Source organism: Phocoena phocoena, chromosome 3, assembly GCF_963924675.1.
Source record: "Phocoena phocoena chromosome 3, mPhoPho1.1, whole genome shotgun sequence".
NCBI classification, from domain to species: Eukaryota; Metazoa; Chordata; class Mammalia; order Artiodactyla; family Phocoenidae; genus Phocoena; species Phocoena phocoena.
Window position 1 is genome coordinate 106,308,971 of NC_089221.1, and position 23,403 is coordinate 106,332,373.

At 39.9% G+C, this 23,403-nt stretch overlaps 2 protein-coding genes across 2 annotated transcripts in view; both read left to right on the forward strand.

Moving 5' to 3' along the window:
- Positions 1-10,545: 10,545 nt before the first annotated feature.
- CTXN3 (cortexin 3) lies at positions 10,546-20,711 on the forward strand. The gene is made up of 3 exons (XM_065875067.1): positions 10,546-10,604; positions 13,077-13,291; positions 19,536-20,711. The coding sequence occupies exon 3, from the start codon at positions 19,626-19,628 to the stop codon at positions 19,869-19,871; it is 246 nt and encodes an 81-aa protein (XP_065731139.1). The 5' UTR covers positions 10,546-10,604; positions 13,077-13,291; positions 19,536-19,625; the 3' UTR covers positions 19,872-20,711.
- A 1,881-nt stretch (positions 20,712-22,592) lies between these two features.
- The window catches only part of CCDC192 (coiled-coil domain containing 192), a 252,039-nt gene continuing 251,228 nt past the window's right edge, over positions 22,593-23,403 (forward strand). The window contains 2 exon segments of the mRNA XM_065873682.1: positions 22,593-22,700; positions 23,191-23,316. Of these exon segments, the coding sequence (XP_065729754.1) occupies positions 22,593-22,700; positions 23,191-23,316 (234 nt within the window).

Sequence of the window (23,403 nt, forward strand, 5' to 3'; positions counted from 1 at the left end):
ATATATTAACTTAGCATATTGTATCTCTGCAAGAAAATCACCCTGAAACCCATCATATGATCTGTATCACCCAACACAGGGCCCCTTGGAAGGTCTTGAAGCCCTATACCTGACAATATCAGCTCTTAAGCTAACATTGTCTCGAGACCTCCATATTTATATCAAGGCCTGAATGATAACTTTCTTTTAAAAGCAAGATAGATGCAGATGGCTCACAGAAGAATGAAGACAAAGTCTTGCCAGGTGGGGTCCCCCAGATAACTCAGTGCAGACTCGACCAGATGTGTGGCACAGGGAAGGAGTACTGGCAGGGGAAACCAGTCCTAAGTCAGAAGTGGAAAAAATCACCTCATTCAAATGGAATTCTGTAATGCTTACCATCAGGTGGGAAGGTATCACAGAAGTCCTATTTATGCAGGGCTGTCTTAATCTATACTGGACTTTCTGGAGGATATAAAGCTCTTCAGAGAGGTTAAAGCATAATTAGGGAGATAGGACATATATTATGTGACAGTGTTCTCATTAAACAAAATTGTGCCCCTTGTAAAGAATCTGAACTTGGGCGGCTCTTCTGAGTTATAGATGGTAATAGCTATAGACTGACTTGCCTGTTATTGCACAAAAGTAGCTATTAGCTCAGGAAGTACAATGAGGAATTTTCCATCCACATAAAGAAACAGTGTACAGGTTAAAAAGTGGTCTCTCGAGGCCAGCTGCTTCCATTTGGATTTCTCATTTACCATTTTCTACCTCTGTGATATTGGGCAAGTCATATAAACGGTTTGTGTCTCAGTTGCAAAATTAGGACGACAATACCTAATTTGTGAGGATTAAATAAACTATCACATGTAAAGCACATTTAAGTTGTTTGACACATAGTGAAAATTCAATAAAAATAACTATAACATATACATTAATGATCCAGTATAGAGTTCAATATTTCTTTAGGGTTCCAATTCCAATTGGAACATAAGCAGTAGCTTTTAAAATTATACTTGCATTTGAATTTGCTGGATATGTGCTGAAATGAAAAATTATAATGCACTTTATCATGGGAAGATGTGCCATTATCATTGGTACAATCAGAGAGAAAAGATAAAAGTAAAATTTATGATTATATAATAGCTTGTACTTATATAATAGCATATACTTCTATGTCCCAGAAACTATTCTAAGCTCTTTTATATAAATTTAATTCACTTAATCCTTACAACAATGCTAGGAGATAGGTAAGTACTATTATTATCCCCATTTTACATACACGGGAATATAGGCACAGAGAAACTGAGAGAGAAGAACAATGCCATTATTTGAATTGTTTTTTGTCTTATGTTGATGATAACTATGAACTCTTGGCCTTTCATTAGATCTCATTCTTTTACATGTTTAAAATTAATTTAATTTTTAAAGTGAAGTTTCATCTATGAATTATTTATATTAGGATTTTGTTGATTGTTTATTCCGTGGAGGGTCATTTGAGGACAGGGCCAAGCTGACTGAGGAATGGATTTCAGTGGCTGGGTGGTTTCTGGGGATGATTAACAGATTGGTCAGAGAACTAGAGAAGCCAACACAAATGACAACTGCTAACAATAGAGTAATTTTGAAATTACTTTCTGGTTTAATATAACCAGATTCCAAAATGTTAAACATGTTTCATAGGTACTTAGTCAATCATTTTATGAGTAGCTCATAATGGCAAAAGCTCATCTAGCAAAGCATCCCAAGAAGCTTTCCATCAGAAGTACCAATAAAAGGGTCATGATTTCTAGCTATTCTCTGAAACGACTCTTTATTTAGGTCTTCTTAGAATATGTTTCTGCTTGATATCCATGAATTTACTTTCTTATTATAAACAGTGACCTTTGAAAGGAACATAGTCAGTGCTATTACCACCCACTCAGTTTGAATTGAACCAATTATTCAAATCATGATGGATTTGAATTAGTTTTCTTTGTGTTTATGAAAATGTGCTTGTGGAACTGAATTTTTCTTTTCCATTGTTTATCAGTAAGAGGAAAGTGCAAGTATTTCAGAATAAGAGTATAATTCTCTATGATTGGTTTACAAGCGATGTTGAACTATTTTGATACTCAAATGGATTGTGGAAAATGCTTTTAGATAGCTGATATTTTCAATTCTAAAGGTAGGCTTGTATATTGAAGTTGCTAGTGTGCTTCAACTATAACAGACCCACTTCTCTCTTCTGCCCCCAGAGAATGGCCGGCGTACATGTTAGAACTGGATGGAAGTTCCTGCAAAAGGAAGAGATACTTCCTGCCTCTCACCACACTTCAGAGCCTTCACTCCTCCACTTCCAATGTCTGACTTTTGACTCCGCAGGTGAAGACTCAAGGCAAATAGTAATGTAGGGTTACCCTATTCCGTCTGTCTTTGAGTGAAGCAGTCTATAAGGCAACACTGCAAAATATTTTTCTGAAAAACATGCGAGAAAACTCAAGAAATCTCTCTCATCCTCCAGATGGAAATTTCCTTCTAATTTTCCTCCTGAAGTGCTGGTGGAACCATTCCGCCTTGCAGAGGTGGAGTTCCCGAAGGGCTTGTACTCCCTCCAGTTATCCTGATGGAGGTGGTAAGTGTTCTAGTAAGCTCTTCCAAGCGTGGGAAGACAGTGGTGATTTTTTCTTGTGAGCACATGATAGATGGAGAATCATAGAATTTTAGGTCTAGTTATACCCTTCTTGATTTAACAGCTGGGGAGCATGGGACACCAGAGCTTAGGATGACTTGGTTTCACAGCCAGTGTAAGAATGCAGATCTCCTTGTGCTACTTTGCCTCCTCCAGGTCACAACTCAAAGGGCCCGGGAGTCTTAGGTAACTCTTAATTCCTCTTTTCTCAGTAGTAGATTATACTGTTCTGAGTGTAATGAGTAGTAGATTATACTGTTCGTGAGTTATCATATCCAAAACTGTATAAGAGTCCCTCCAAACCACAGCTAGTTTGCATTCTGGTTAGTTAGAATATATAGCCTGAGACTCAAAACCATTCTCCTTGAAATAAAGGAACTCAATATTCTTCAAGTAGCAAAACACTGATTGCCTTATTTATTGATACTTCCTACAGTAAAACATCATAGACATGGAGCATGGAGCTCTCCTTTGGTTCCAAGCTAATTAGAGTACAGTTTTGAGAAATGATTTTATAATATAAAACATGAACATAAAAAATATTGATGAAAATTTCTTCTTTAAATCAAGTTATAATAATTTATGTGGAATTGTAAGTTAGACAATCTATTCCCCCAACCAACCCCAGACCCAGTTCTATGCTCAGTTTGGAGCCACCTATAATGTAATATTTTAACTCAAGAGCAAATTTAACTGTCTAAATGTAAGAGGTGGAGGTAGGTAGCAAAGGACCAAGAGAACTCAGCTGCCCACTAGTTGGGTTAGTCATCTGCTACATACATGGTGGTCACTTCAAGACCCGTATTAACCTAAAAACTCAAAATCCATGCAAGAAGGTGAATGGGTCAGTCCCCATTAAGAACATGGACTTCAGGTATGAGAGTGGGTTTTCTTTTCCCTTCCTTCCTCCCTCCCTCGTTCCCTCTCTTCCTCTTCTTTCTTTTCTTTTTTTTGTTGTTCTGAAGAGATTTTTTGCCTCTGCACTCAGGAAGGCCTCAGGCTTATGTTCTCTTCAGAGGACAGCAAAGTAGCAAAATCCATTACACGATGTTTATGCCTTGAGGAATCTAGTCTAAAGGATCACTTCTACCTTATTAGAAATGGTGCTGATTTAAAATTCTGATTCTATATGGATCTAGGAGAGGGGTTGGCCAAGGTCATGGTGGTTACAAGAAGGATTTCAGAGGTTCTGTCCAACTGGAAAAAAGCAGTAGAACAATAAAAGATGGTACAGGAGAACAAGGAAGACAAATACGAATAATCTCTGATTAACAAAAAATTATTTTTGAAACATTGCAAGTAGATCAGAATGATGAAAAAGAGGCACCTAAATAACTTTCCCCTTAGGATCTCAAACCCAAGAAATCGTTGGCTGCCTTATTGCAGAGATCCAGCTCACTGTCTCCCTCCCCACCATCCACCCCTCAGACTCACCAAGGCCACGCTCTGTCTTTCCATTTGCAGGAACGAGACGTTCCTGCAGACCAGAGGGGCAATGCTCAAAATTCAGATTGCATGCAGTCTCTTGCAGTGTCCACATCCACCTTTCCTGCCCACTAAGAAATGAATGTCACTGTTTCTCCAAAAGCCTCTATCAAACTCTGCGTTATTTTAAGACACTGCCATGTCTATTTATCTTAGGCCCTGCATAAAAGTGAGAGGTGGGCAAAAATATTTTAAATGTGATCTTCGTGTTCCTGAGCAAATCACTTAACCTCCCCAAACTCTGTCTATGTAGATATAAAATTGGAGTAATAATGATATTTTGTATCCTGGGATGGTATGGTCCCTGTGAGGTACCAGGTATGATACCTCACCCATTAGGCTGGAGCCACGGTGTGGGAGTGGGTCTGGAAACGTCAGACTGTGACAGCCCATTATGAAAGAGCCAAAGGTTCTGGGATTGCATCAGAAAGGCAACATGCTCAATAGACTGCCTTATTGTGCCGAGCTAGAAAGGAAATGATACATTTGACTCCAACTTGTTTGATGATAACATTGATATCTTTGCTGACCTAACTGTAAAACCGAAAGAAAAGTCCAAAAAGAAAGTGGAAGTTAAGTCTGTATTTGATGATGATATGGATGATATCTTCTCCTCTGGTATCCGGGCTAACAACCAAACCAAAAAGTCAATCTTCACAGAAGGTGCCTGAATCAAGATCTGAACAGAAGGTGTCCAACATATTTGATGATCCCTTGAACGCCTTTGGAGGCCAGTAGAGTGTACAGGGTATCCTTCAGCTACATCCTTGAGTTAATGATGCTGTCTTCTGCATCCAGAAGAGGACCCAACAGATCAGAGGCTAAAGAAGCCAAATGAACCCAGGCATCAAAATCCAAACGGAGACTAGAAGCAAAGGGGAGGCAAGGAGGTTTAAGCAGGAGATTTGACCTAGATGAGGTGGAGCTGGAGCTGGATGGGAGACAGTTCGGTGCAGGTTGAAGCTCAAGGATGCTGAGATGCCAAAGAAAGGTTATTGTGGGAGCATGATCTATGAGGAGTAACTTTGTAAAGGGCAGAATTCTAGTTAACGAGTTAACAGTCTACATAGTCTAGTAATGGTGGACTATGGCACTGTTTGACAGTGTTCTGTGTTCCTACCTAGGGAAGGATTATACTATTCAACCTATTAAATTCAGATGTGGCCATGAGATTTGCTTTGTCCAATGCAATTTAAGCCACTTGGCAGAGCAGGGTCCCCAGATGACCCTTAATGAACATGTAGCAAGAAATAAAATTTTTGCTATTTGTTGCCACTGAAAAAAATTTTTTTTTAAAATCACAGCATTATCTAACTGCTCTTGACTGATACAAATGAAGATTACCGGTTGGAAGCCAGTAATTAATGGTCATGCCTGGTTAGACTTATTTTATATGACAGGCAAAGTAGGACAATGACGTTGCAAGAGAAAACAACTAGGAACAAATACGACTACAATGTTTACTTAGGACGATTTGTAACAAAGAGTGAAGTCTCTGGATAAATTATTACTTCTGCTGATAGTATAGCCAGTCAAGTGAAAAATACATTAATAGGAGATCCAGCCTTCTTTATTCTCAAGTATCTAAGTATTCAGCCTAATCAGAAAGCCTGAACAATTTCACACACACACACACACACACACACACACACACACACACACACACTACGTTCACTGGATAAAAACACGTAGAAGGGTTCAAGTCCTGCCACTGTAAGAGTCCAAAGTCAAAGAAGACCAAAGGTACAAGTTTGCCGAGTTATATTATTGTGATTGTACTGTTATTCTAATTATCATCATCATCATTATTTTACTGTTGCTGTTGTGATGTTAGATATTAAGAAGATATAAAAAGAGTAGTTGTTGACAGGAGTTGAAAAAATAAGTTCCATTATTCTTCTTTGCCATATTTAGTTCTCTGAGCCAGGTAGCCTTTGAATGGACAATACCTGAAGGAAGAAATGTAATTTATTATTTTAGATAAATAGAGGGCCTAGGAATAGGGAAGTGGTTTTGCAGTGATGGGAACTACAGAATGAGAGAGGTTTAAAAAAAAGATGCAAGGAACTGTAATCAGGGAGCCAGACAAGGCATGGACTCCAACCTAGAGGGAAATCAAGACAGAGCCCCAGGAGCCAGTGAGAGCTCGTCTCAGATCATAGAAGCTAATCCTTAAGGTAAGACTAGGGAAGGGGTCTCTGTTAATGATGAATGTCCCATTCTGCCATCCTGACTAGGCCTATGAACGTGGGCATGTGCAGGGAATGACGGAGAGATTTTTCTTCATCCTTTTCGCATTTGCAAACACAGCTTTTCTTGGCTTACACATTAGTAATCCATAGTCCACTGAATACTGTATTGGTATTTGACCCAAGCCCCTAACCATATTCGTGATACGCAACACCAATTATGGGGTTACTGGGAACACTAAATGTTCATTTTTCTCAATTGACGCCACATCTACTTTTGAAGTAAGAAAAATGTTGAGAACAAAAACAAGGGCCCTTTCTGAAACTAACAATGAAGGGCATTCTCATGAGGACAAAAGCAGATGGAAGTGAAACTTGGCTGATAATCTGCTCTCAGCTTATTTTAAGGTGCTATCCTTGAGCATTTCAAATGAAGAGTTGACTTTTTCACAGCTCTTTGAAAATCGTTACTGGACTCTATTCAGTCCCTATTAATTCGCCATGTAGCATTTTCACCTCTGCAGTAGTAATCTACACTGAACATATTGAAGTATCAATATATGCTATGCATTTGTTTATGTACAATTGCTACAAAATAAAGTTTATAAAAACCTGGGTTTTTTTCTTTTAGATTAAACATGCTATCTAGTGCTTCAGCCACACAACCCTTCTAAAATGACTTTATCCTTCAAAACTTGAAAACAAGTATATCTAGCCTTTCCTAGCAATGAGAAAATTCATTGAACACATAATAAAAAATTTTTTAAAAAGTCTGCTACCACTAATGACATATAATCTACGTCATAGCTTTCTTCAAACAGTTCTGAAATTTAATGGGATATAAATACATATACATAAATAAATGAACAAATAAATAATTAAATAGAAGTTAGCAATATAAATGAATAAACAGATAACGTATAAAATAGACACTGTCTGCATGTTATGGGAAAACCAGGGCGATAGCTTAGATTCTGTGGCACTGCGTGTGATTACAAGAACTCAGGTTTTGAGTGCACACAAGATGTTTGAGGAGGATGGAGAAGGATCAGCTTTACTAGTATGCAGAATGGACCACAGCCCTTGAGGGGAGATTCTGGGTGTGTGAGGAAGCCTTTGTTCTCAAAGAATTATCCACCCATTTGCTGCTGGTACTTAGGATAACACTGCAAATGGACTCATTGTGTTTCAGGCAAGATTTTTATTTATTTTTTTAATGTTTTGCTCATACTACATTGACCGTGTTTGCAAAGAGAAATTGCACATAGTTAAACAACATGCACATGGTTAGACAGTCAAATTGCTTAGAAAGGCTTATGCTGAAAAGTAGCTACTCTGTGCACTGCTCATCTCTTAGATCTAACCCCAGGGAGAACGAAATTTTAACAGTTGCCCTTTTTAGTTCTCTTGATTTTTTAAATTAAATAATCGACCTCACTCTTGCCTATTTGGTCAATGTTGACAACCTCTATTCTGTTCCTGCTGTCGTAAGTGCTGATTTCGCTCAGTCCCCACCACCACCCATCTTGATAGCTACAACAGGATTCCTGGCCCACTAGTTAGTTACAACCCGGGAGGGCAGAGCGATCACTCATTTTTCCCCAGGCCTTCCACTTCTTCTTATTTTTAGCCCCTCTTCTCTTCCTGACCTTAGTCTTCCCTGCTGCACGGTCACCTCCTACACAGCTGCAGCCTCCTGTGCATGTTTTCTAAGCTTGGCGTCACCAGCCAGCACTCCTCCATCCACTCTCCTCTCCCAGAAATAGACCAGGCTTTTCTCTGCCTCTTGTTCTACCCTGTTGTCTTTACCACTATGGGCTTTTATTATGGTCGTGTTTACTACCACTTTAACAGGAGGTAAGAAGGGGAGGAAGGAGGGAAGGAAGAAAGAGGAGATGCATGTATTTTGAATGGGCATTTCAGCCAGGGGTTCTCATAGCAGGATATATGCATTTTTCTAACGATGGGTCCATGCATTCAATCCATTTTTTCAAAGAGGTCTGTGATACCCCAAATTTTAAGCTTAAGGTTCTTTCCTCACAGAGTTAAAATGCCTAACATGACCAAATATTCAAGGAGAGGAAAAAAAACATTTAACTATGTTACTTTCAAAGTGTAGATTTCATACTCACTACATCATTAATCATATTGGTTTCTTATTCAACATACAGATTCTTGGCCTTACTGAATTAAATAATCTGGACGCGGGCCCCTCAAATCTGCATGCTTAACAAGCTTGTGATGTAATTTAATATTAATACTAATTTATTTTATTTATAAGTGAGTTGATGTAATTTAATATTAATAACAGAAACACATGATTTATAACATTTATGTACTTGCTATACATAAACATTTAATATGTATTATTTTAAGGCAAAATAATAGATGGTAGGTCTCTTATCAAGGTTTGGAATGTAGAATTGAAAGAGAAACATGTACCTTCATTATGTGCCTTTTAACATAATATGCTATATGACTGGAACTCTTGATTGATCTCATTGAAATATTTGTAAACTTAAATATTTTTTCAAGCAGCAACTGATTACATACGTAATCCATCAAATGCTGAGGCAGCTGAAATTTGCATTCAGTAATCACACACCATAACTTCTGCTAATTACCACGTTCTCAGCCTCCTTTCATAATTTCTACAAGTTTATAAATATCAGAAATTGAGCTTGGTTTTTCATAATTTTTCAACAAGAATTTTTAAACTACTTCATATGATTTTTTTCTCCTCCGTTTTCAAATTAACTTTACAGTGGCAAGATTTTTAGTTCCAGAATTTTGTCAGGTATAAAAGCCAGGCTAAAAGGTCAGTCATTCTCAGGTACATTCGATTTCATTTTCTAAATCATCTTAATGTTCTAAGCTGTTTAATCCTCAAACTGTCCATGCAGCTTCCCTTCTAAAATGCAGCCGTTGAACAGAAGGAAAGAACAATGCCAAAATGACAGCATAAAGATTCAGAGGGATGGTTTGCATAAAACTCTAATTGGCACTTTATATGACATTTTAAAGGCATTAAGTATTTCAAAGTCATTAAGAAAATTGTTATTATTGCACAAGTCATTTTAAAAGAATAAATTTACCCACTAGGCTATTAACTCCTCAGTATGAATTTCCTTTGAACAGTGAATAATCCATAGTGATGTTCTTACACTTTCATACTGTAATTAGAATTAATAACTTAAATTTTACAAATATTGTCTCTAAATAAAATTAATACAATGTATCTTGTGAAGTTGTTCCTTTTTAGACTTGGACATCAGCATTTTCATGAGCATGATGTATTTCCTTCCCATATGCTTTATTATTTTTGAGTTAGAGAGGAATAAATAAACAAATGATCATTTTTAGGGCAATCTGTAATCCTGACAAGTATAAAGTTCTGTCAGTGTTTCCCTTCTTTCAAAGGTGATTCCACAGAGCTGCTCATTGTTTGTCTCCCATTTTCATTTAGAATACTTCGCTGTTCCAGCTTCGTCGGCTAATTGAGTACTCACCACACCACAGATGCGATGTGTACAGAAATGCATTCAAGAAAAGATTAAACCAGGAGGTTGCCAATTTGCAGTTGGACTTTAACCTGCTTGCTTTTAATAATGCTTGAATATACATCCTAATTTATAGACTTGGTGTGAATAGTATTAAAACTTCCTGACTATTCCCTTGCACTTTGAATGTTCACTGACCTGTGAAGATAGCCAAGTGGATAAACTTATACTTAGACCCAGCAAATCAGAGGGCTATTAGAAATTGAGCTAATCTCAATTTTTTCTTTTAACTTCATGTTACATATGTATTGATTTTTTTTAAACTAAGAAGACCTGAAAATAAAAATGACACACTTAAACTGACTTTCAATTCTTTCTTAATGAATTGACAGTGATGGAGTCATTAATGTATATCCTAGTCTGCCTGTTTTTACATCCTCAATTTCACATTTTCTGGTAGTCACATGAGTTATACTTGGCTTGAGCCCCAGAAGGCAAAAGAGAGCCTCTGAAGGCAGAAGGCACCAAAGAAGAGGGGCTCTAAGGGCTGAGATGTCAGTTCCTGCCACTCCATCCATCTTGCTCTGTGTATTCTTTCATTTGGACCTTCCTTGAAGAGTGTGGTCAGCCATGTCCAATGTTGCCACAAAGAACAAGGAAGATTAATGCTAAAGGTTTTTCTGGTTTGGGTTTTTTTGCTTGAGGCAATTAGAAGCCACAGATAACCTTGTGAAATCAAGTCCTGTAGAGAGGTAAGGACATAATTCAGATGCCTGCTGGGTGAATAGTGAAGGGGAGGTGAGGAAGTGGGAAACAGTGGTGGAGGTGGGCTCATCTGTCAGGAAGCTTAGCAACCATTGCTAGAAAGTGAGCTCCTGGGGCCCCTTACCAGGGAGCCTCCTAGAGTTGTGCAGTGTACTATCTGAACCAAGTCAGGCAGGGACCTAGTACCCGTAGCTTTTATTCTTTGCCACACTGAACACAGAACATAACTGACCCTTCATGAACGAACTTAATGAATGTTCCTTGAATGACATCCAAGAAAAATGTACCCAAAAGAAGGAAGAAAAGATTCTTTACCAAGAATCTAGTGATGAAAATGAAAAGAAAATCATGTTTCTGTTTTGAAGATTATACCAAGAATCAATTCAATTTTATTTTGAGAATTAGGCAGAGTCAGAAGGAAACATAATGATAGTAATAATAGCACAGCCTTATGTTGGCATAAAGCTTGACTGCTCATGAACCTTTTTTTTTTCATATTCGCTGTTTATTTCTTTATGGAAAAATGCAGCATAGGAAATTTAGGAAAGAACTGTAACCTAAAGAACGTTAAAAGTGAAACAAAAGGTAGGAAAAGAGAAGGTAGGGAAAGTTCGTAAAAGAGATTTCCAACAATATTAACTCATGGTGTTGTGTAGTAAAAAGAAAGATTGAATTGACACCCAGGAATAACCCTGGGAGCAGAATGGATCAGAGAAGCATAGCGTATATAGCCTATGAAATCGTCCTATGTCATCACAATTTCATGTTAGTCTGAAACATGAAACAGCTCTGTGTAGCCTCCTATGCTCCCCGTTTAAAGCTGGACAAGAAAGCAGAAATTTGGGGAGGAATTCAGAGAAGAGCTATAAAGCTTATTAATGACTAAACGACTAGGACCTACTGTGACATTTTCAAAGAAATAAACTTTCTGTAAATCCTTATTCATTGTTTCAGAATTCATGATGATTGAAGTAATGTAACTGCATGGGAGAGGGGCTGATACCAATCATTCCAATGATGATTATTCTATAAAAGAAATATCCAGACTTGGCTGGAAGATCTTTGTAGCAGCAGATCTTCATCAAATGTTCTTTGGTTTACCTAGTTTAGCTTCCTTGGGGAAGCACAGAATCTTGTGGTGGTTAATGACTGCAGCGGGGATAGAATAAAAAGAAATGGGCCGACTCATTTAGACTAAGTAAGCAACGGAGGAGTTAGTTTAAACAGAGGTTGTCAGAGGGGGATTTGGAATCTACTTCTCTGGAGAGTTTTAAAAATAGGCCAGGCACTCATCTCCCTGGGATGGCCTCCGCCTGCAGAGTAGCTAGAGGACAGCTACAGCCCTCTTGCGTTCCCTGCCACCTCTACCCATAGCAAGGCGACAATATCTGAGGGGGCCTCCGGGCAGGGGAGCCTGCAGTAATCCAGGCTCGTTTCTAACTAGAGTCCTTTCTTACCACATGGCCACATGGAACGACAAGTATATAAGTGAGGGTGAGGTCTGAATGTTCCCTGAACCACACTCTGTTAGCATTACCGAGACAGGGAGTTCTGTCCGCCAGCACCGTCGGCTGAAAAGCATGAAGGACACCAGTTTGTACTGAATGGCAGTGCTCTGTTGGATTTCATTTGTTCCACTGTTGTGTGTGTGTGTGTGTGTGAAGATACAGTAAGTTACACTAATTGGAAAGGAATTTCTGTTAAAAATCTGGAAAACATCTGGGGAAAGAACCTTCATGTTTCTCGTGAGGTTAGGTTCTTATGTCAAGCGTTTGATTCTGACATTAGATCCTAACATTTAGCATTTGAATTTCCTTGGGTCTGAGACTTATCCCGGATTGTTGTCTCTTGCTAGCAGATGGGGGTTTTCCTCTTAGAAAATGAGCTCCCTTCCAGTCCCCTAGAGCTACTGGGTCACGGCCAGCTTCTCACAAGAGCTGAAGAGACAGCAGAGCTGACAGGCACAGGCAGAGTTAGCTTTAAATATCATGCACCCCATCATTTGGTGGGTGGGTATTGTTGCTAACTGTGCTTCCCCTTAAACAAAGAAAGTGGTGAGTTGCCAAAAAAAACCAAGGATGTTCCATCTTAAGGATTAGGCTGAATTCTTTCCAGAGAAGCACCTTTTTTTTTTTTTTTTAAGATGAATTTTATCCTAAAATATTTTCCAAATTTATTCAGGCACTCTATCCAAGGAAAATAAGCATTGTGCCGTGTAACTATAATCTTTAGAATTAGCACAACCTTCTCTTAACAAAGGTCTATCTTTATTCATCAAGTGGTCTCTGATGGCCTGTGTGGGGTGAGGTGACTGCCAAGGTCACAGCTATGCAGGCTGCCCAAAGGAGACACTGGATCTGGTGACCTACCACCTAGTCAATTTACAAACAGGTGGTAAAAATAGGATTTTGTTCTCTTTTAATTGTTCTTTCCTCAATGCCCCTCATAACTGCTGCTTTTCTGAAAGGGCAATTTTGTTTTCTTTAGGAAAAGGAGTCTTCCCTTTACCTCCCAAATGCTAAGTTGATGCCCTTCCCCAGAAGTCTTCCCATTAATTAAGTTGGCCTGAAGGTCATAAACCATGATCAATTTGGAGGCTGGTTGCTGCAAGGTGCTAATTAACACCCCCAAAGAGGAACAGTGTCAACAATCAATAGAGAAGAACAGAGCACTGGTAGACTTATGGCTTTGATTTTGAAAAGGTATGGGAATGCCCTGTGATGTTTTCCCCCATACTCCTTTTGAATGTTAATGCTTTCTTGAAGATGATTTCAGACACACTGCTAGGATACTGCCTCTACTCGCTGAAGCAGAATCCTCTGAAGAGTTGCTGAGGCAGAACCGAAATCATGGCTCGCCTCAGAGAAGCAGCTGTATTGGCCGCTAATGATGCCTCACACAGAAAGAGGATGCTCCTTTAACTCGGGGTGTTAATGGGAAGTTTCTAAGCCTGAAACAACAGCTTTAGCTCTGGGGTGTGCCATCAGCTGCTTGCAGCTTACCACTGTCTACTGCTTTAACACAGCTTGGTTGGGAAGAATGGAAACTAAAGAGGCTTGTAACTACCTGTAACTGTTCCACCAGGAAATGGATCAAGTGTTTGTTCAGCCAGATCCAGGTATTTGACCAAAATCTGTATCTCTGATGGGCTAATTAAACGTTTTTCTCTAACTTTAAATATATGCATGAGCCATGATCGCATGGATGCCTTCTGGATCCAAGTTCTGAATTTAGATCTAGCTGTCAGATAAAGTCTAATTAAATAGTTGCTAGGTAAAGTTAATGCGAGCGGGTGAAATGTAACGATGCCTTTATTTTTAAAGCATGCTTAAGTTTATAATGCTACAGATACTGGATAAAGAGTAGTAAAACGCTTTTTTCTTTGCTAAGCTGCAGTAAATTATTCTTGAAAGCTGTTTGCCCATTACAATATATTTTTTTCTGTTCACCTAAAACATCCAGCCTTGCAAAATGTAACAGGGATGTTCTAATTTGTTTACAAAGGATCACAACCCAACAACTCATAATGATGGTGCTGACCGTCCCTGCTGTCCCTGGGCGATGAGCAGTATGCAGCCCTAGCCTTTTGAGGTATCAGCAAGCACTCTCTTTCACTAGGAAACACACAAGGGAAAGAAAACTGAGTAGAACAGTAAGGTTTATCGTTTGAAGTTAAAAGTTCCGGTTTGCTAGTGGTGCCTTTTGATACCCCCATTTACTGACTGGGCTCTTGCACGGTATTTTTCTGTTGTTCTCAGCAAGGCTGCAACCTTGCCCTGCAGTGCCTTTAAAACTCTTTAAGCAGATGTTAGGAGGAAGATGAAGATAAGGAAGAAGTAAAACAACTGAGGTTAGGACTCAGGCTGAAGACAAAGGTCTCCTGCTGACCAGCATGGTGAAACAGGTACAACAGGGTTTACTCGCAAACCCAAGCAAACGTGTCTGCAGGCTGACTTTTCAGGGATGGGCGGAGGAAACAGACTTTCTGGTGCAGTAGTGGGGGCTGGCAGCAGTTCTGAAACTGCCTGTTGACATTTGTAGCTGACCACATTCGCTTGTCTTTAAAATCATTATTTATGGACTTTCTACTAGCCTTGGTCTATTTTTTGAGTGTTCAAAATAATTTTACTCTTAACCATCCTGTGAATTCGGAAGCATCAGGGATGTTGTATTGGAACAGGAGTTCTGTATTTGGAAAAGAGGAATATGGAAGTAGCCATGTATTTATGTGAGCTGAGAAAATGGTGTGGGGGGAGTCATGGTTAAAACGCAGGAAGTACTTAGAAAGAGCCAGGAAGTCTTTACCTGAAGGTCTTGGCTGGCCACCAAGAGGGCCATGAATTCTTTGAATTTATAGGAAATATTTTGCATCTTTGCATATATATCCTGGAATGCAAGTTGCTGTTCACTGGATTCAGCCACAGAATTTCCAAAAGAGATGAGGTGGCTTTGGTGGAGGGCTCCCAATTGTGGGAGGAGATGTATAATAGGGTTGATGGGATGCTTAGACGTCTGGGGTGGCTGGGTGGGATGGAGGGTGGGGAGTGCCTCCAGACACTCCAGCTATACAAACAGCCATGCAGCTGAGGCTTCCTTTAGCTCAGAAAGTCGACAGTGATTCTCTTCTGCGTCAGTCTCAGGATATGTATTACTTCAATCATTAAAAGCCAGGTTAACATTTCAACAGCCAGTTTCAGAACGGCTGCAGGATAGTGCAGCCCTTTGAGGAAGGTCGTCCCTGCCAGTCGTTGCAAATTCAGTCCCGCTTACGTAGCCAGTTCCCTTCCTGTTACAGTCTACAGATGGGTCTCACCACGCTGCCAGATAAATATAAACAAGGTACACAGGATGTCTCTGTGGGACAAAGTATCCTGTCCGTCATGTGTGAGTGTACACTGGACAAGCCTGTGAGTGTTCTTGTTCAATGGATGAACTACTTTTTACATCTACTTTTGAAATTATGTCAAGTCATATAACTAGGTTTGTGGCCTAGAAGTTTCAAAAATTAGGTACAGCAATTATGTGGTTTCGGAGTACTTAAAATACAGACTGCATTGTTTCACTGTACCTTGTATGCCATTAACAGCTGAGGGATGACGACTTCCTACTGATTCCGACATTCTTTTGGGGGACGCTACTCTTTTGAATTTTATGATTTGGGGTGGTTTACTTACAATCTCCATTCCTGCCTGGAAAATTAGAAATAAATCTCACTTTGCACAAAAATCAGTTAAAGAGAAAACAGTCGCTCATCATCACCTATTTCTTGAACACACACTATGTGCCAAGCAGGACTACACACGTACTGCATAGACTGCAGCTGTTATTGCAATTCATTGCGGGAGGGAGGGCGCCTGAGTTGAGGACCACAGAAGTGAGATGGTGAAATCAAATGCCTGTGTGTGGTTTCCCAGGACAAGGGGACAAATGCACTGAACTGATTCTGTTGCTGCCACTTGAAAAATAAGAAAAGAAACACGTCATTGTTTTAAGATAGATTTTCTCCAGATAAAGTATTTTTTCTTACCGTGAAATTGTAAAATAAGATGCTAATGAGATGAAAAGTCTGAACGACCCAAGCTTGAGATGGGTACATGTTGACATTGATAGTTTCCATGTAAGACAATGGGATTTAGGATATTTTAAATGACTACCCTTCCCCACCAAAAAAGCAAGATAGGTAAGAAAGGATTGACCCCTTAAACATAGGGAGGGTGCTTAATTCTAGCTGATTTCTCTATTTTGGACCCATCAGCACTGAGGCCAAAGAAAATTTAAAAAAACAAACAACTACTTCGTAAATCATGAGCTTTATGACTATTAAAGTGTCATTGTGACCCAGACTATTTGTGATTCTTTGAAACAGGATCTATTTCAAACACAATGGTCTGACATCCCAGTTAGGCTGGATGACGTGGGCTTTTTTTCCCCTCCTCTGTATCAGCCAGCACCTCCAAGTTTGAATTCAGTTCCCTGGACTCTAAGGGGCCAGGGATTTGCTTCAACCTCTATTTAGAGAGCCAGTGACCCCAGAGCAGCAAGGAATTCCTCAAGGACCTTGTTGTTTAATAAGGGGAAGTTGACGAACACCGTGGAGACACGTCCTGTAATAGATGCTGCCACAGGATGCAGGTGAAATGCTGCTGGGGACAGAGCAGGAAGCCCTGGTGCCTTGCGTGAAGGGAGAGACTGAGGCTCCACCAAGGAGGTGGGATTTGGTGTGGACCCCGAGGGAGGGAGAGAAAGCTGAATGTGGGAATAGGGCGAGGAGGAGGGGATCAGGCAGAGAGCATCATGTCTCAAAGCTCAGAGGTGGGAAACCTGGAGGTGTTCAAAGTAGCAGGTGTCAGGTAGAGCTGCAGAGCAGACAGAGTCAGGATGCTTTCCTTAGGTGTCTGCAGATCAGTTACGTGTAAGTTTGTTTTTGTCCACTGGTCATTTTACTCAAAACCAAATGTGATTTGATCTTTGTTGTTTTTTGAACTTATTTTGAAAATATAGTAATACCTTAGAAAAATTCCACTGTCAGAGTATATGATCTAATTTGTGGTCCAGAAAACAAGGGTATTGGGTCCATAAGGGGGTTAATGGGTGGGTTAGGGTCTTGGACATGGGAGCACGTGGGTTTTCTGAGGGGAGGAGCGGTAAGACTTGAGCTTAGAATGATGAATCATGACGCAGTATAGAGGAAGTATGGGGAAAGAAAGAGAGGGCTTCTTTGCAAATTAACTAAAGTGAGTGGCCTATAGTGAGAAGGACCATGGCTGGGATGGACTGCTCACACAGGGCTTCGTGACTAATTCAGGGTGTATACACTTTGTGAACATCAGAGTCCAGGGAGCTTGGTTTGAGAAAAGGGATGTATTATATGACTTTTGAAAATGGCATCTTTTAACTAAGGTTTCCTCAGTCCATATTAAAATTAGACTCTATTTCCTGAGCACACACAAATGGACCCAGCAAAGGGAAGACAGGTATGCTGCGTGTTGGGGGAAGCCAGTCAGGATTAAAATACTGCCACGAGTAACTCCGGTCCTTCTTGTACTTAAAATAACTGCCTTTTATTTTTATTAACACTGATGATGGTTGTGTCAAAATCTTTCAAAATAATTTACTCGCCCAAATTCCGCTGTTCATCTAAAAGAAACATTTCATTTTTTAGGTAAAAGCAATCGTGAACATTTCCTAAGAATCATTTCTACCCAAAAGGGACATTTTACTCTAAGACAGACATTTACAAAATTTAGAGGTCTTTGAATATTTTTGTACTGTGGTGGCCAAGTGATGACATTTATTTCTATTTCTGCATCTTATTATACTGATGCTTCCTTTAACTTAAACATGCTGTTGAGCTTTCCAAATCTGTAAATTATTGATTAGCTGATTGCAGGTTTAAAATCAAGCAGGCTTTTCTAGGGATTTCGATCAGTCCCAGGCAAAATTGTGAAACAGTTGTCATTTCTTTCTGGATCTCTGGATCTCCATCTCCCTTTATAACCATCTCCTGCTCTTCTCATCTCTACCCAGTCTCCTTTATCCTTCCCCAGGACTCTCCTGCTGGACGATCTGCTCACAGTACCCATGTCTGCTTCCCACAAGTCCTTTCTAGCAGCCCCTCGTTCCCGGCAAGATATTCCTTCAATTTCCTTTCTATCTACCACATTTCTCCCTCCTTCAAATAGGAACAGTATTCAAAGACAAATCCCTACTAATGTGTTAATGTGTCACTTTCCTTGATAAAATACTGCAATTTAATAGAGACCTTTGATGATTTGACCAAATGAAGTTATTTTAATAGGAACTTGGGCACCACACAATATGCTGGGAAGGGAGAGGCTTACAGTTTATAAAGATTTGTAGAGTTCTCAAAATGCTTTCATCTCTAATTTCTCCTCAATTTGGTATATCCAAAAGGGGTTGATGGTAAAAGGGTCAGAGAATAAGAGTATATATTTATATTTTAGCAGGCCTCTCAAAACACATGACTAGGCTACAAAGAGGGTTAACCATATCCTTGCATCTGCCTTTTAATCAGCATAGGGTGGTAAAATTGCAAATTAAAACTGAGTTTTAAATCATTCTAGTCGTGGCTTCCCTGTGAAGAAGTGAGACCCCAGACTTATTTATAGGGAGCTGTGGGTCATAATTTGAATTGAGATGACTAGGTTATTTACTGGATCTTCTTGGAATGGTTCCCCTCAGTGCAGCCCACAAATGAATTGTGTACCCATTCTAAAACCTGAGTTATGGGATAAGCCTAGAAATGATAAGATGTTGAGCTAGGAGACGAAGACTTGATACTTTGCCTCGTACAAAGGCCAAGGCTGGAGAAGACTGGTCCAGGGAGTCATGGCGGCGCTCACTGAGTGGAGACCAGTGGTGGGAAGGGAGGGACTGAACAGGTATTGCTATACTAGTCAGCCAGCTTACGGCTAGGGAGTCATTAACACAGGCTCACAAGGTTCTGTACCCAGTTCTCCACTGTTTCCATTGAACTTCACAGACCTAGCAATCTTTATGTTGTAAATGTACACAGTTAATGGTCCTCATTTTTCTTCTATTTCCCATTTGGATTAGGTAGTGTTTTCATAAAGAACTTCCTGAAAATGCATACCTGCCTCAGCTGTGTTGAGAACAGACAAAGACAAGGGCTCTGGCTTCATCTGGGCTGGAGGGAAAATGGACATAGAATGGGATTTTAGTAAGCCAGTGGGGATGGCAGGGACCAAAGAGAGGGGTCCTCAATAGGATATGAAAAGACAAGAGGGAACATGGTAGGTACTGCCTAGGCATCTATTCTTCCATCACTACATGGCTTTCTTTTGGCCCAGCCCTTGGAGAAAGTTTAGAGATTCCTTCTTTTCTCTGAAAAATATGATGGTGAGCCTAGAAATAAAGTTGCCCGTTGGCGTTGACTCTTTCTCCTTCCCTTTCTTTATTCTGCAGCTTCTTCAAGGTGCAGCCACCATGATCTCAGCAGGCTGATGATGGAAGAGAAGGAAACTGGGAGACCCTGTGCTCCAGCTTCCCTGGACGATGGATGGAGGACAGCCTATCCCTTCACCCCTAGTGCCCCTTGGGAACGTGTCATCAGATTCTAGCATGTCTCTGGAGCAGAAAACCACATTTGTTTTTGTGATTTTGTTGTTTATTTTCTTGGGCATCCTCATAGTCAGGTGCTTCCGGATCCTTCTGGACCCTTATCGGAGCATGCCAACCTCGACCTGGGCTGATGGACTTGAAGGCCTGGAGAAAGGGCAGTTTGACCATGCCCTTGCTTAGCAGGACAGGAGCAGGAACCCATCCTGAGGAGCAGAAATGCTTCATGTCTTGGCGCAGGACTCTCTTTAGTCAACGTTCTCAGCAACTCACATTTTATCCGTATCTGGTTCTAGAGCCACAATTCATTTATTCGGTGAACTTTGGAGGATATTGGAAATGGAGGTTTATATTCTTAACCCAAAATAGGAAGGTTTAAATTTCAATATTTACTCAATGAATGAATGTTGAATGTGTGTGATGGTGCAACTGAGAACATCTATAGTGACTTTGCCTAAAATGAAGCCCTACCGGACCTGACCAGAGAAAAAGACTAGAAATGATCTGATCTGAATCTGATGGCAGGGCCAAAAGAGGCTTCCTTGTTCTAATCATGTCTCCCAGTTTGTTTCATTTTCATGGGAATCTGGGTCCTGGGCAGAGAATGAGGAAGAAGTTGCTGAGTGGACCCAAAGCAGGTACTTGTTTTCTCCTAAAGCAAAGAGCACTGAAAGGCAATAGGAATGCTTAGAAGAGGTGGTTGATCCTTGGAAAATATGGGTGAGGATGATATCATTTTACTTTTCAAATAAAACTGAATTCAAAGGCTTACAGAGGTTGAAAAACTATTTACCAGGCCAAGTACATTCTGGGTATTCATATTAATAACATGCATAGAGGTAACTATACATAACCTGAATTTACTTTCTTTGCACAACTGGTTGAAATAATAGGTTGCAAGTACTGCTTCAACGTTTTTTTTTAAATAAAAAGTTAATTGTTTAGAGGAGAAGACTTTTACAGTCTTAAGAGGAATGTGTGTTTATGACTGAATAGAAACCAAATAAAATTTTTCAAGAAACAGAAGCGTCTCCTCTCTTATTTCAGCGCTCGGGAGGCAGAGAGTGGCATCGAATACTGAGGGCTAACTGTTCTGAGAAAGAGAGCAAAGCCCACAAAATGTCATGTAATTCATCCCTCTCCCATTTCAGGAAGGGCTCCCACAAATTTTTCTGACACGTAAGACCTATTCTAAGCACTGTTTAAGTCCCCCCAAAAGAGAGATATGAAAACCTCTTATTCCAACTTCTGTACTGATAGGAAAAGCTTGCATCTAAACTCCTTAGGTTGTATTTATAGTCTATGTCTTCTAATTTTCTCCTCAGCTAGCCATCATTTTTTACATTAAAAAAAGTTAAAAAAAACCAACTATGCCTAAAAAGACAGCCCTTAGTAAACCAGCTCCCTTGTATCTCTCTCTCTCTCTTTTTTTTTTTAACATTTTGACGGTCCTTCTGCCCAGATTTCCCCCCTCCCCATGTTCCCTCTTGATTTTTTTCATTAAAAAAATAACAGCTTTATTAAAATATAATTCACATACCACAAAATTTAGCCTTTTAAAGTATACAATTCATTGGCTTTTAGTATATTCACAGAATTTTGTGTGACCATCATCACAATATAATTTCAGAATTCTATACTCACCAGCAGTCACTTCCCATCCCTCTTTCTCTCAGACCCAATAATTTCTAATCCACTAATTTCTAATCTATGGATTTGCCAATTCTGGACGTTTCGTACTATTGGAATCAAAGAGTACATGGCCTTTTGTGTCTGGCTTCTTTCACTTAGCATGTTTTTAAAGCAGGTTCATCCATGTTGTAAAATGATCAGTACTTCATTTCTCTGTATGGCCAAATAATGTCCCGTTGTTTGGTTATATTACATCTTGTTTATTCATCATAGATCATGGTAATCCGTTGGCCAGTCTAAAGAATGCTGCTATGAACATATCTGTACACAATTTTGTATGGATATGTGTTTTCAATTCTCTTGAGTAAATTCCTATGAGTGGATTTGCTAGGCCATATGTTAATTCTATGTTTAACTTTTTGAAGAACTGTGAGATTGTTTCCCAAAGCAGCTGCATTATTTTACATTCCCACTGGAAATGTATATACGTTTTGATTCTTTTCTTAACTCTTCCCAACTACTCAGATTTCTTCTTCAGCTATAGAATTTATAACTGAACACATCACTTCAAGAATGAGCCAGGTTAAAAAGAGAACCACTTCACAGTTTCTTCATGCTACAAGTTAATTGATGCCTTCAAAGATCCTTTGCTTCTAGATCTAAAACAAAACACTGATGCTGATCTCTGATCATCCTGTGCTCTATTAAGTCACGTGAGTATTTTTTCTGTCTTACTATTACATCTGTCTTTAACCCACTAATTATAAAGTTATCTTTTTTCTTCAAGTGTACCATGTCGTGTAACCTTATTTAATTTTTTTCCTATTTTTATGGGGAGTCTATCCAAACCCATTCAGGTATTTATTGAGCACCTGCTTTGAGCCTGGCATTTCTAGCACTGGAGAGATAGGAAAAGTGCAGGGCTAGTTCTTGCTCTTGAGTAACTTTCTACCTTATTGAAGAGCTGAGAAATGCAAGAAGACATGTGTCTGAATCATTGTTCAAATGACTGTGGCAACCTATGGTTCCTACACCATCAGCATCATCTGGGAGCTTAACAAAGATATACACCCCCACACACACTAATTTTAGTATAAAAGGTGCATGTGATCACAGTAAAATTGTAGAAACAATATGGAAAAATATAAAGTAAATAGCAAGAGTCAACATTCTGCCTCCTTAGTTCATTAGAATAGATCGCCTCAGTTTCTCTTCCCTAGAGATTGATTCTGTAGAGGTGGATCAGTGAACAAGTGCTTCAGGAGATAGAATATGGGAGAGACGGATGTGGGCCCAGATAGTCAAGGAAATGTACCAGGAAATAATGGCTCAGGTGAGGATGGTACATGTTTAAGCGCTTGGTATAAAGCTTTATGCAATGTAAGTTATTATTCTGAAATAAATTCTACCTTGACCTAAGAGGATGGACGTGTTTTAGATACGTGCTACGGAAGAGAGGAGGGAAAGCCACAGAAGAGGAGAAGGAGGTGTGGCTGTGGGGCTTTTAGGCAGGAGGGCAGCCTGGCTGAGAAGACAGCCAGAGGGGTAGCTGGAACTCACATACGCAGGATGAGGGTGGAGCTGAACATCCAAAGGTCCTAAGAGTCAAAATGAAAGTGATTTCTTTCTCAAGAATCCCTGTAGGTTCTTGAGAAAGAAAACGACACGAGGAGTGGTGGTCAAGGCCGGTTTCAGTACCCTCCCTCGGGGCCACGCTAGGATCTGCTTCTATAACGGGAACAGACTGAAATAGCCCTCCACGAGGCTTCTGAGAATACGACTGCCAGTAAGTGCCACAGGGCCTCCCAAAGCCTGCTCTTCTTTCGTTCCTCCCTTTATCCCCCTCTCTATTTTTGTTTTCCCTTCTCAGATTACTGCTCCTTCTTCAGCCACCTCCTCGCTGGGTCCCCCGTTCTCCACCCTCCATCGTTCTCCACGCTCCATCGTCCAGAGCAAGAGACCAGAACAGGTGGTAAAATGCTTTGGGCTGTTCAGGGTAAATTGATCCCTCCTGTGAGAAGTGCTAACTCTCTGTTTTAATTACTCAGGGCTAAGGTCACAGAAGCCCTCTCTTTCCTGGCTA

Bases quoted from the DNA above. Each gene is read 5' to 3' on its own strand.
- CTXN3 (XM_065875067.1), top strand. From the start codon at position 19,626: ATGGATGGAGGACAGCCTATCCCTTCACCCCTAGTGCCCCTTGGGAAC.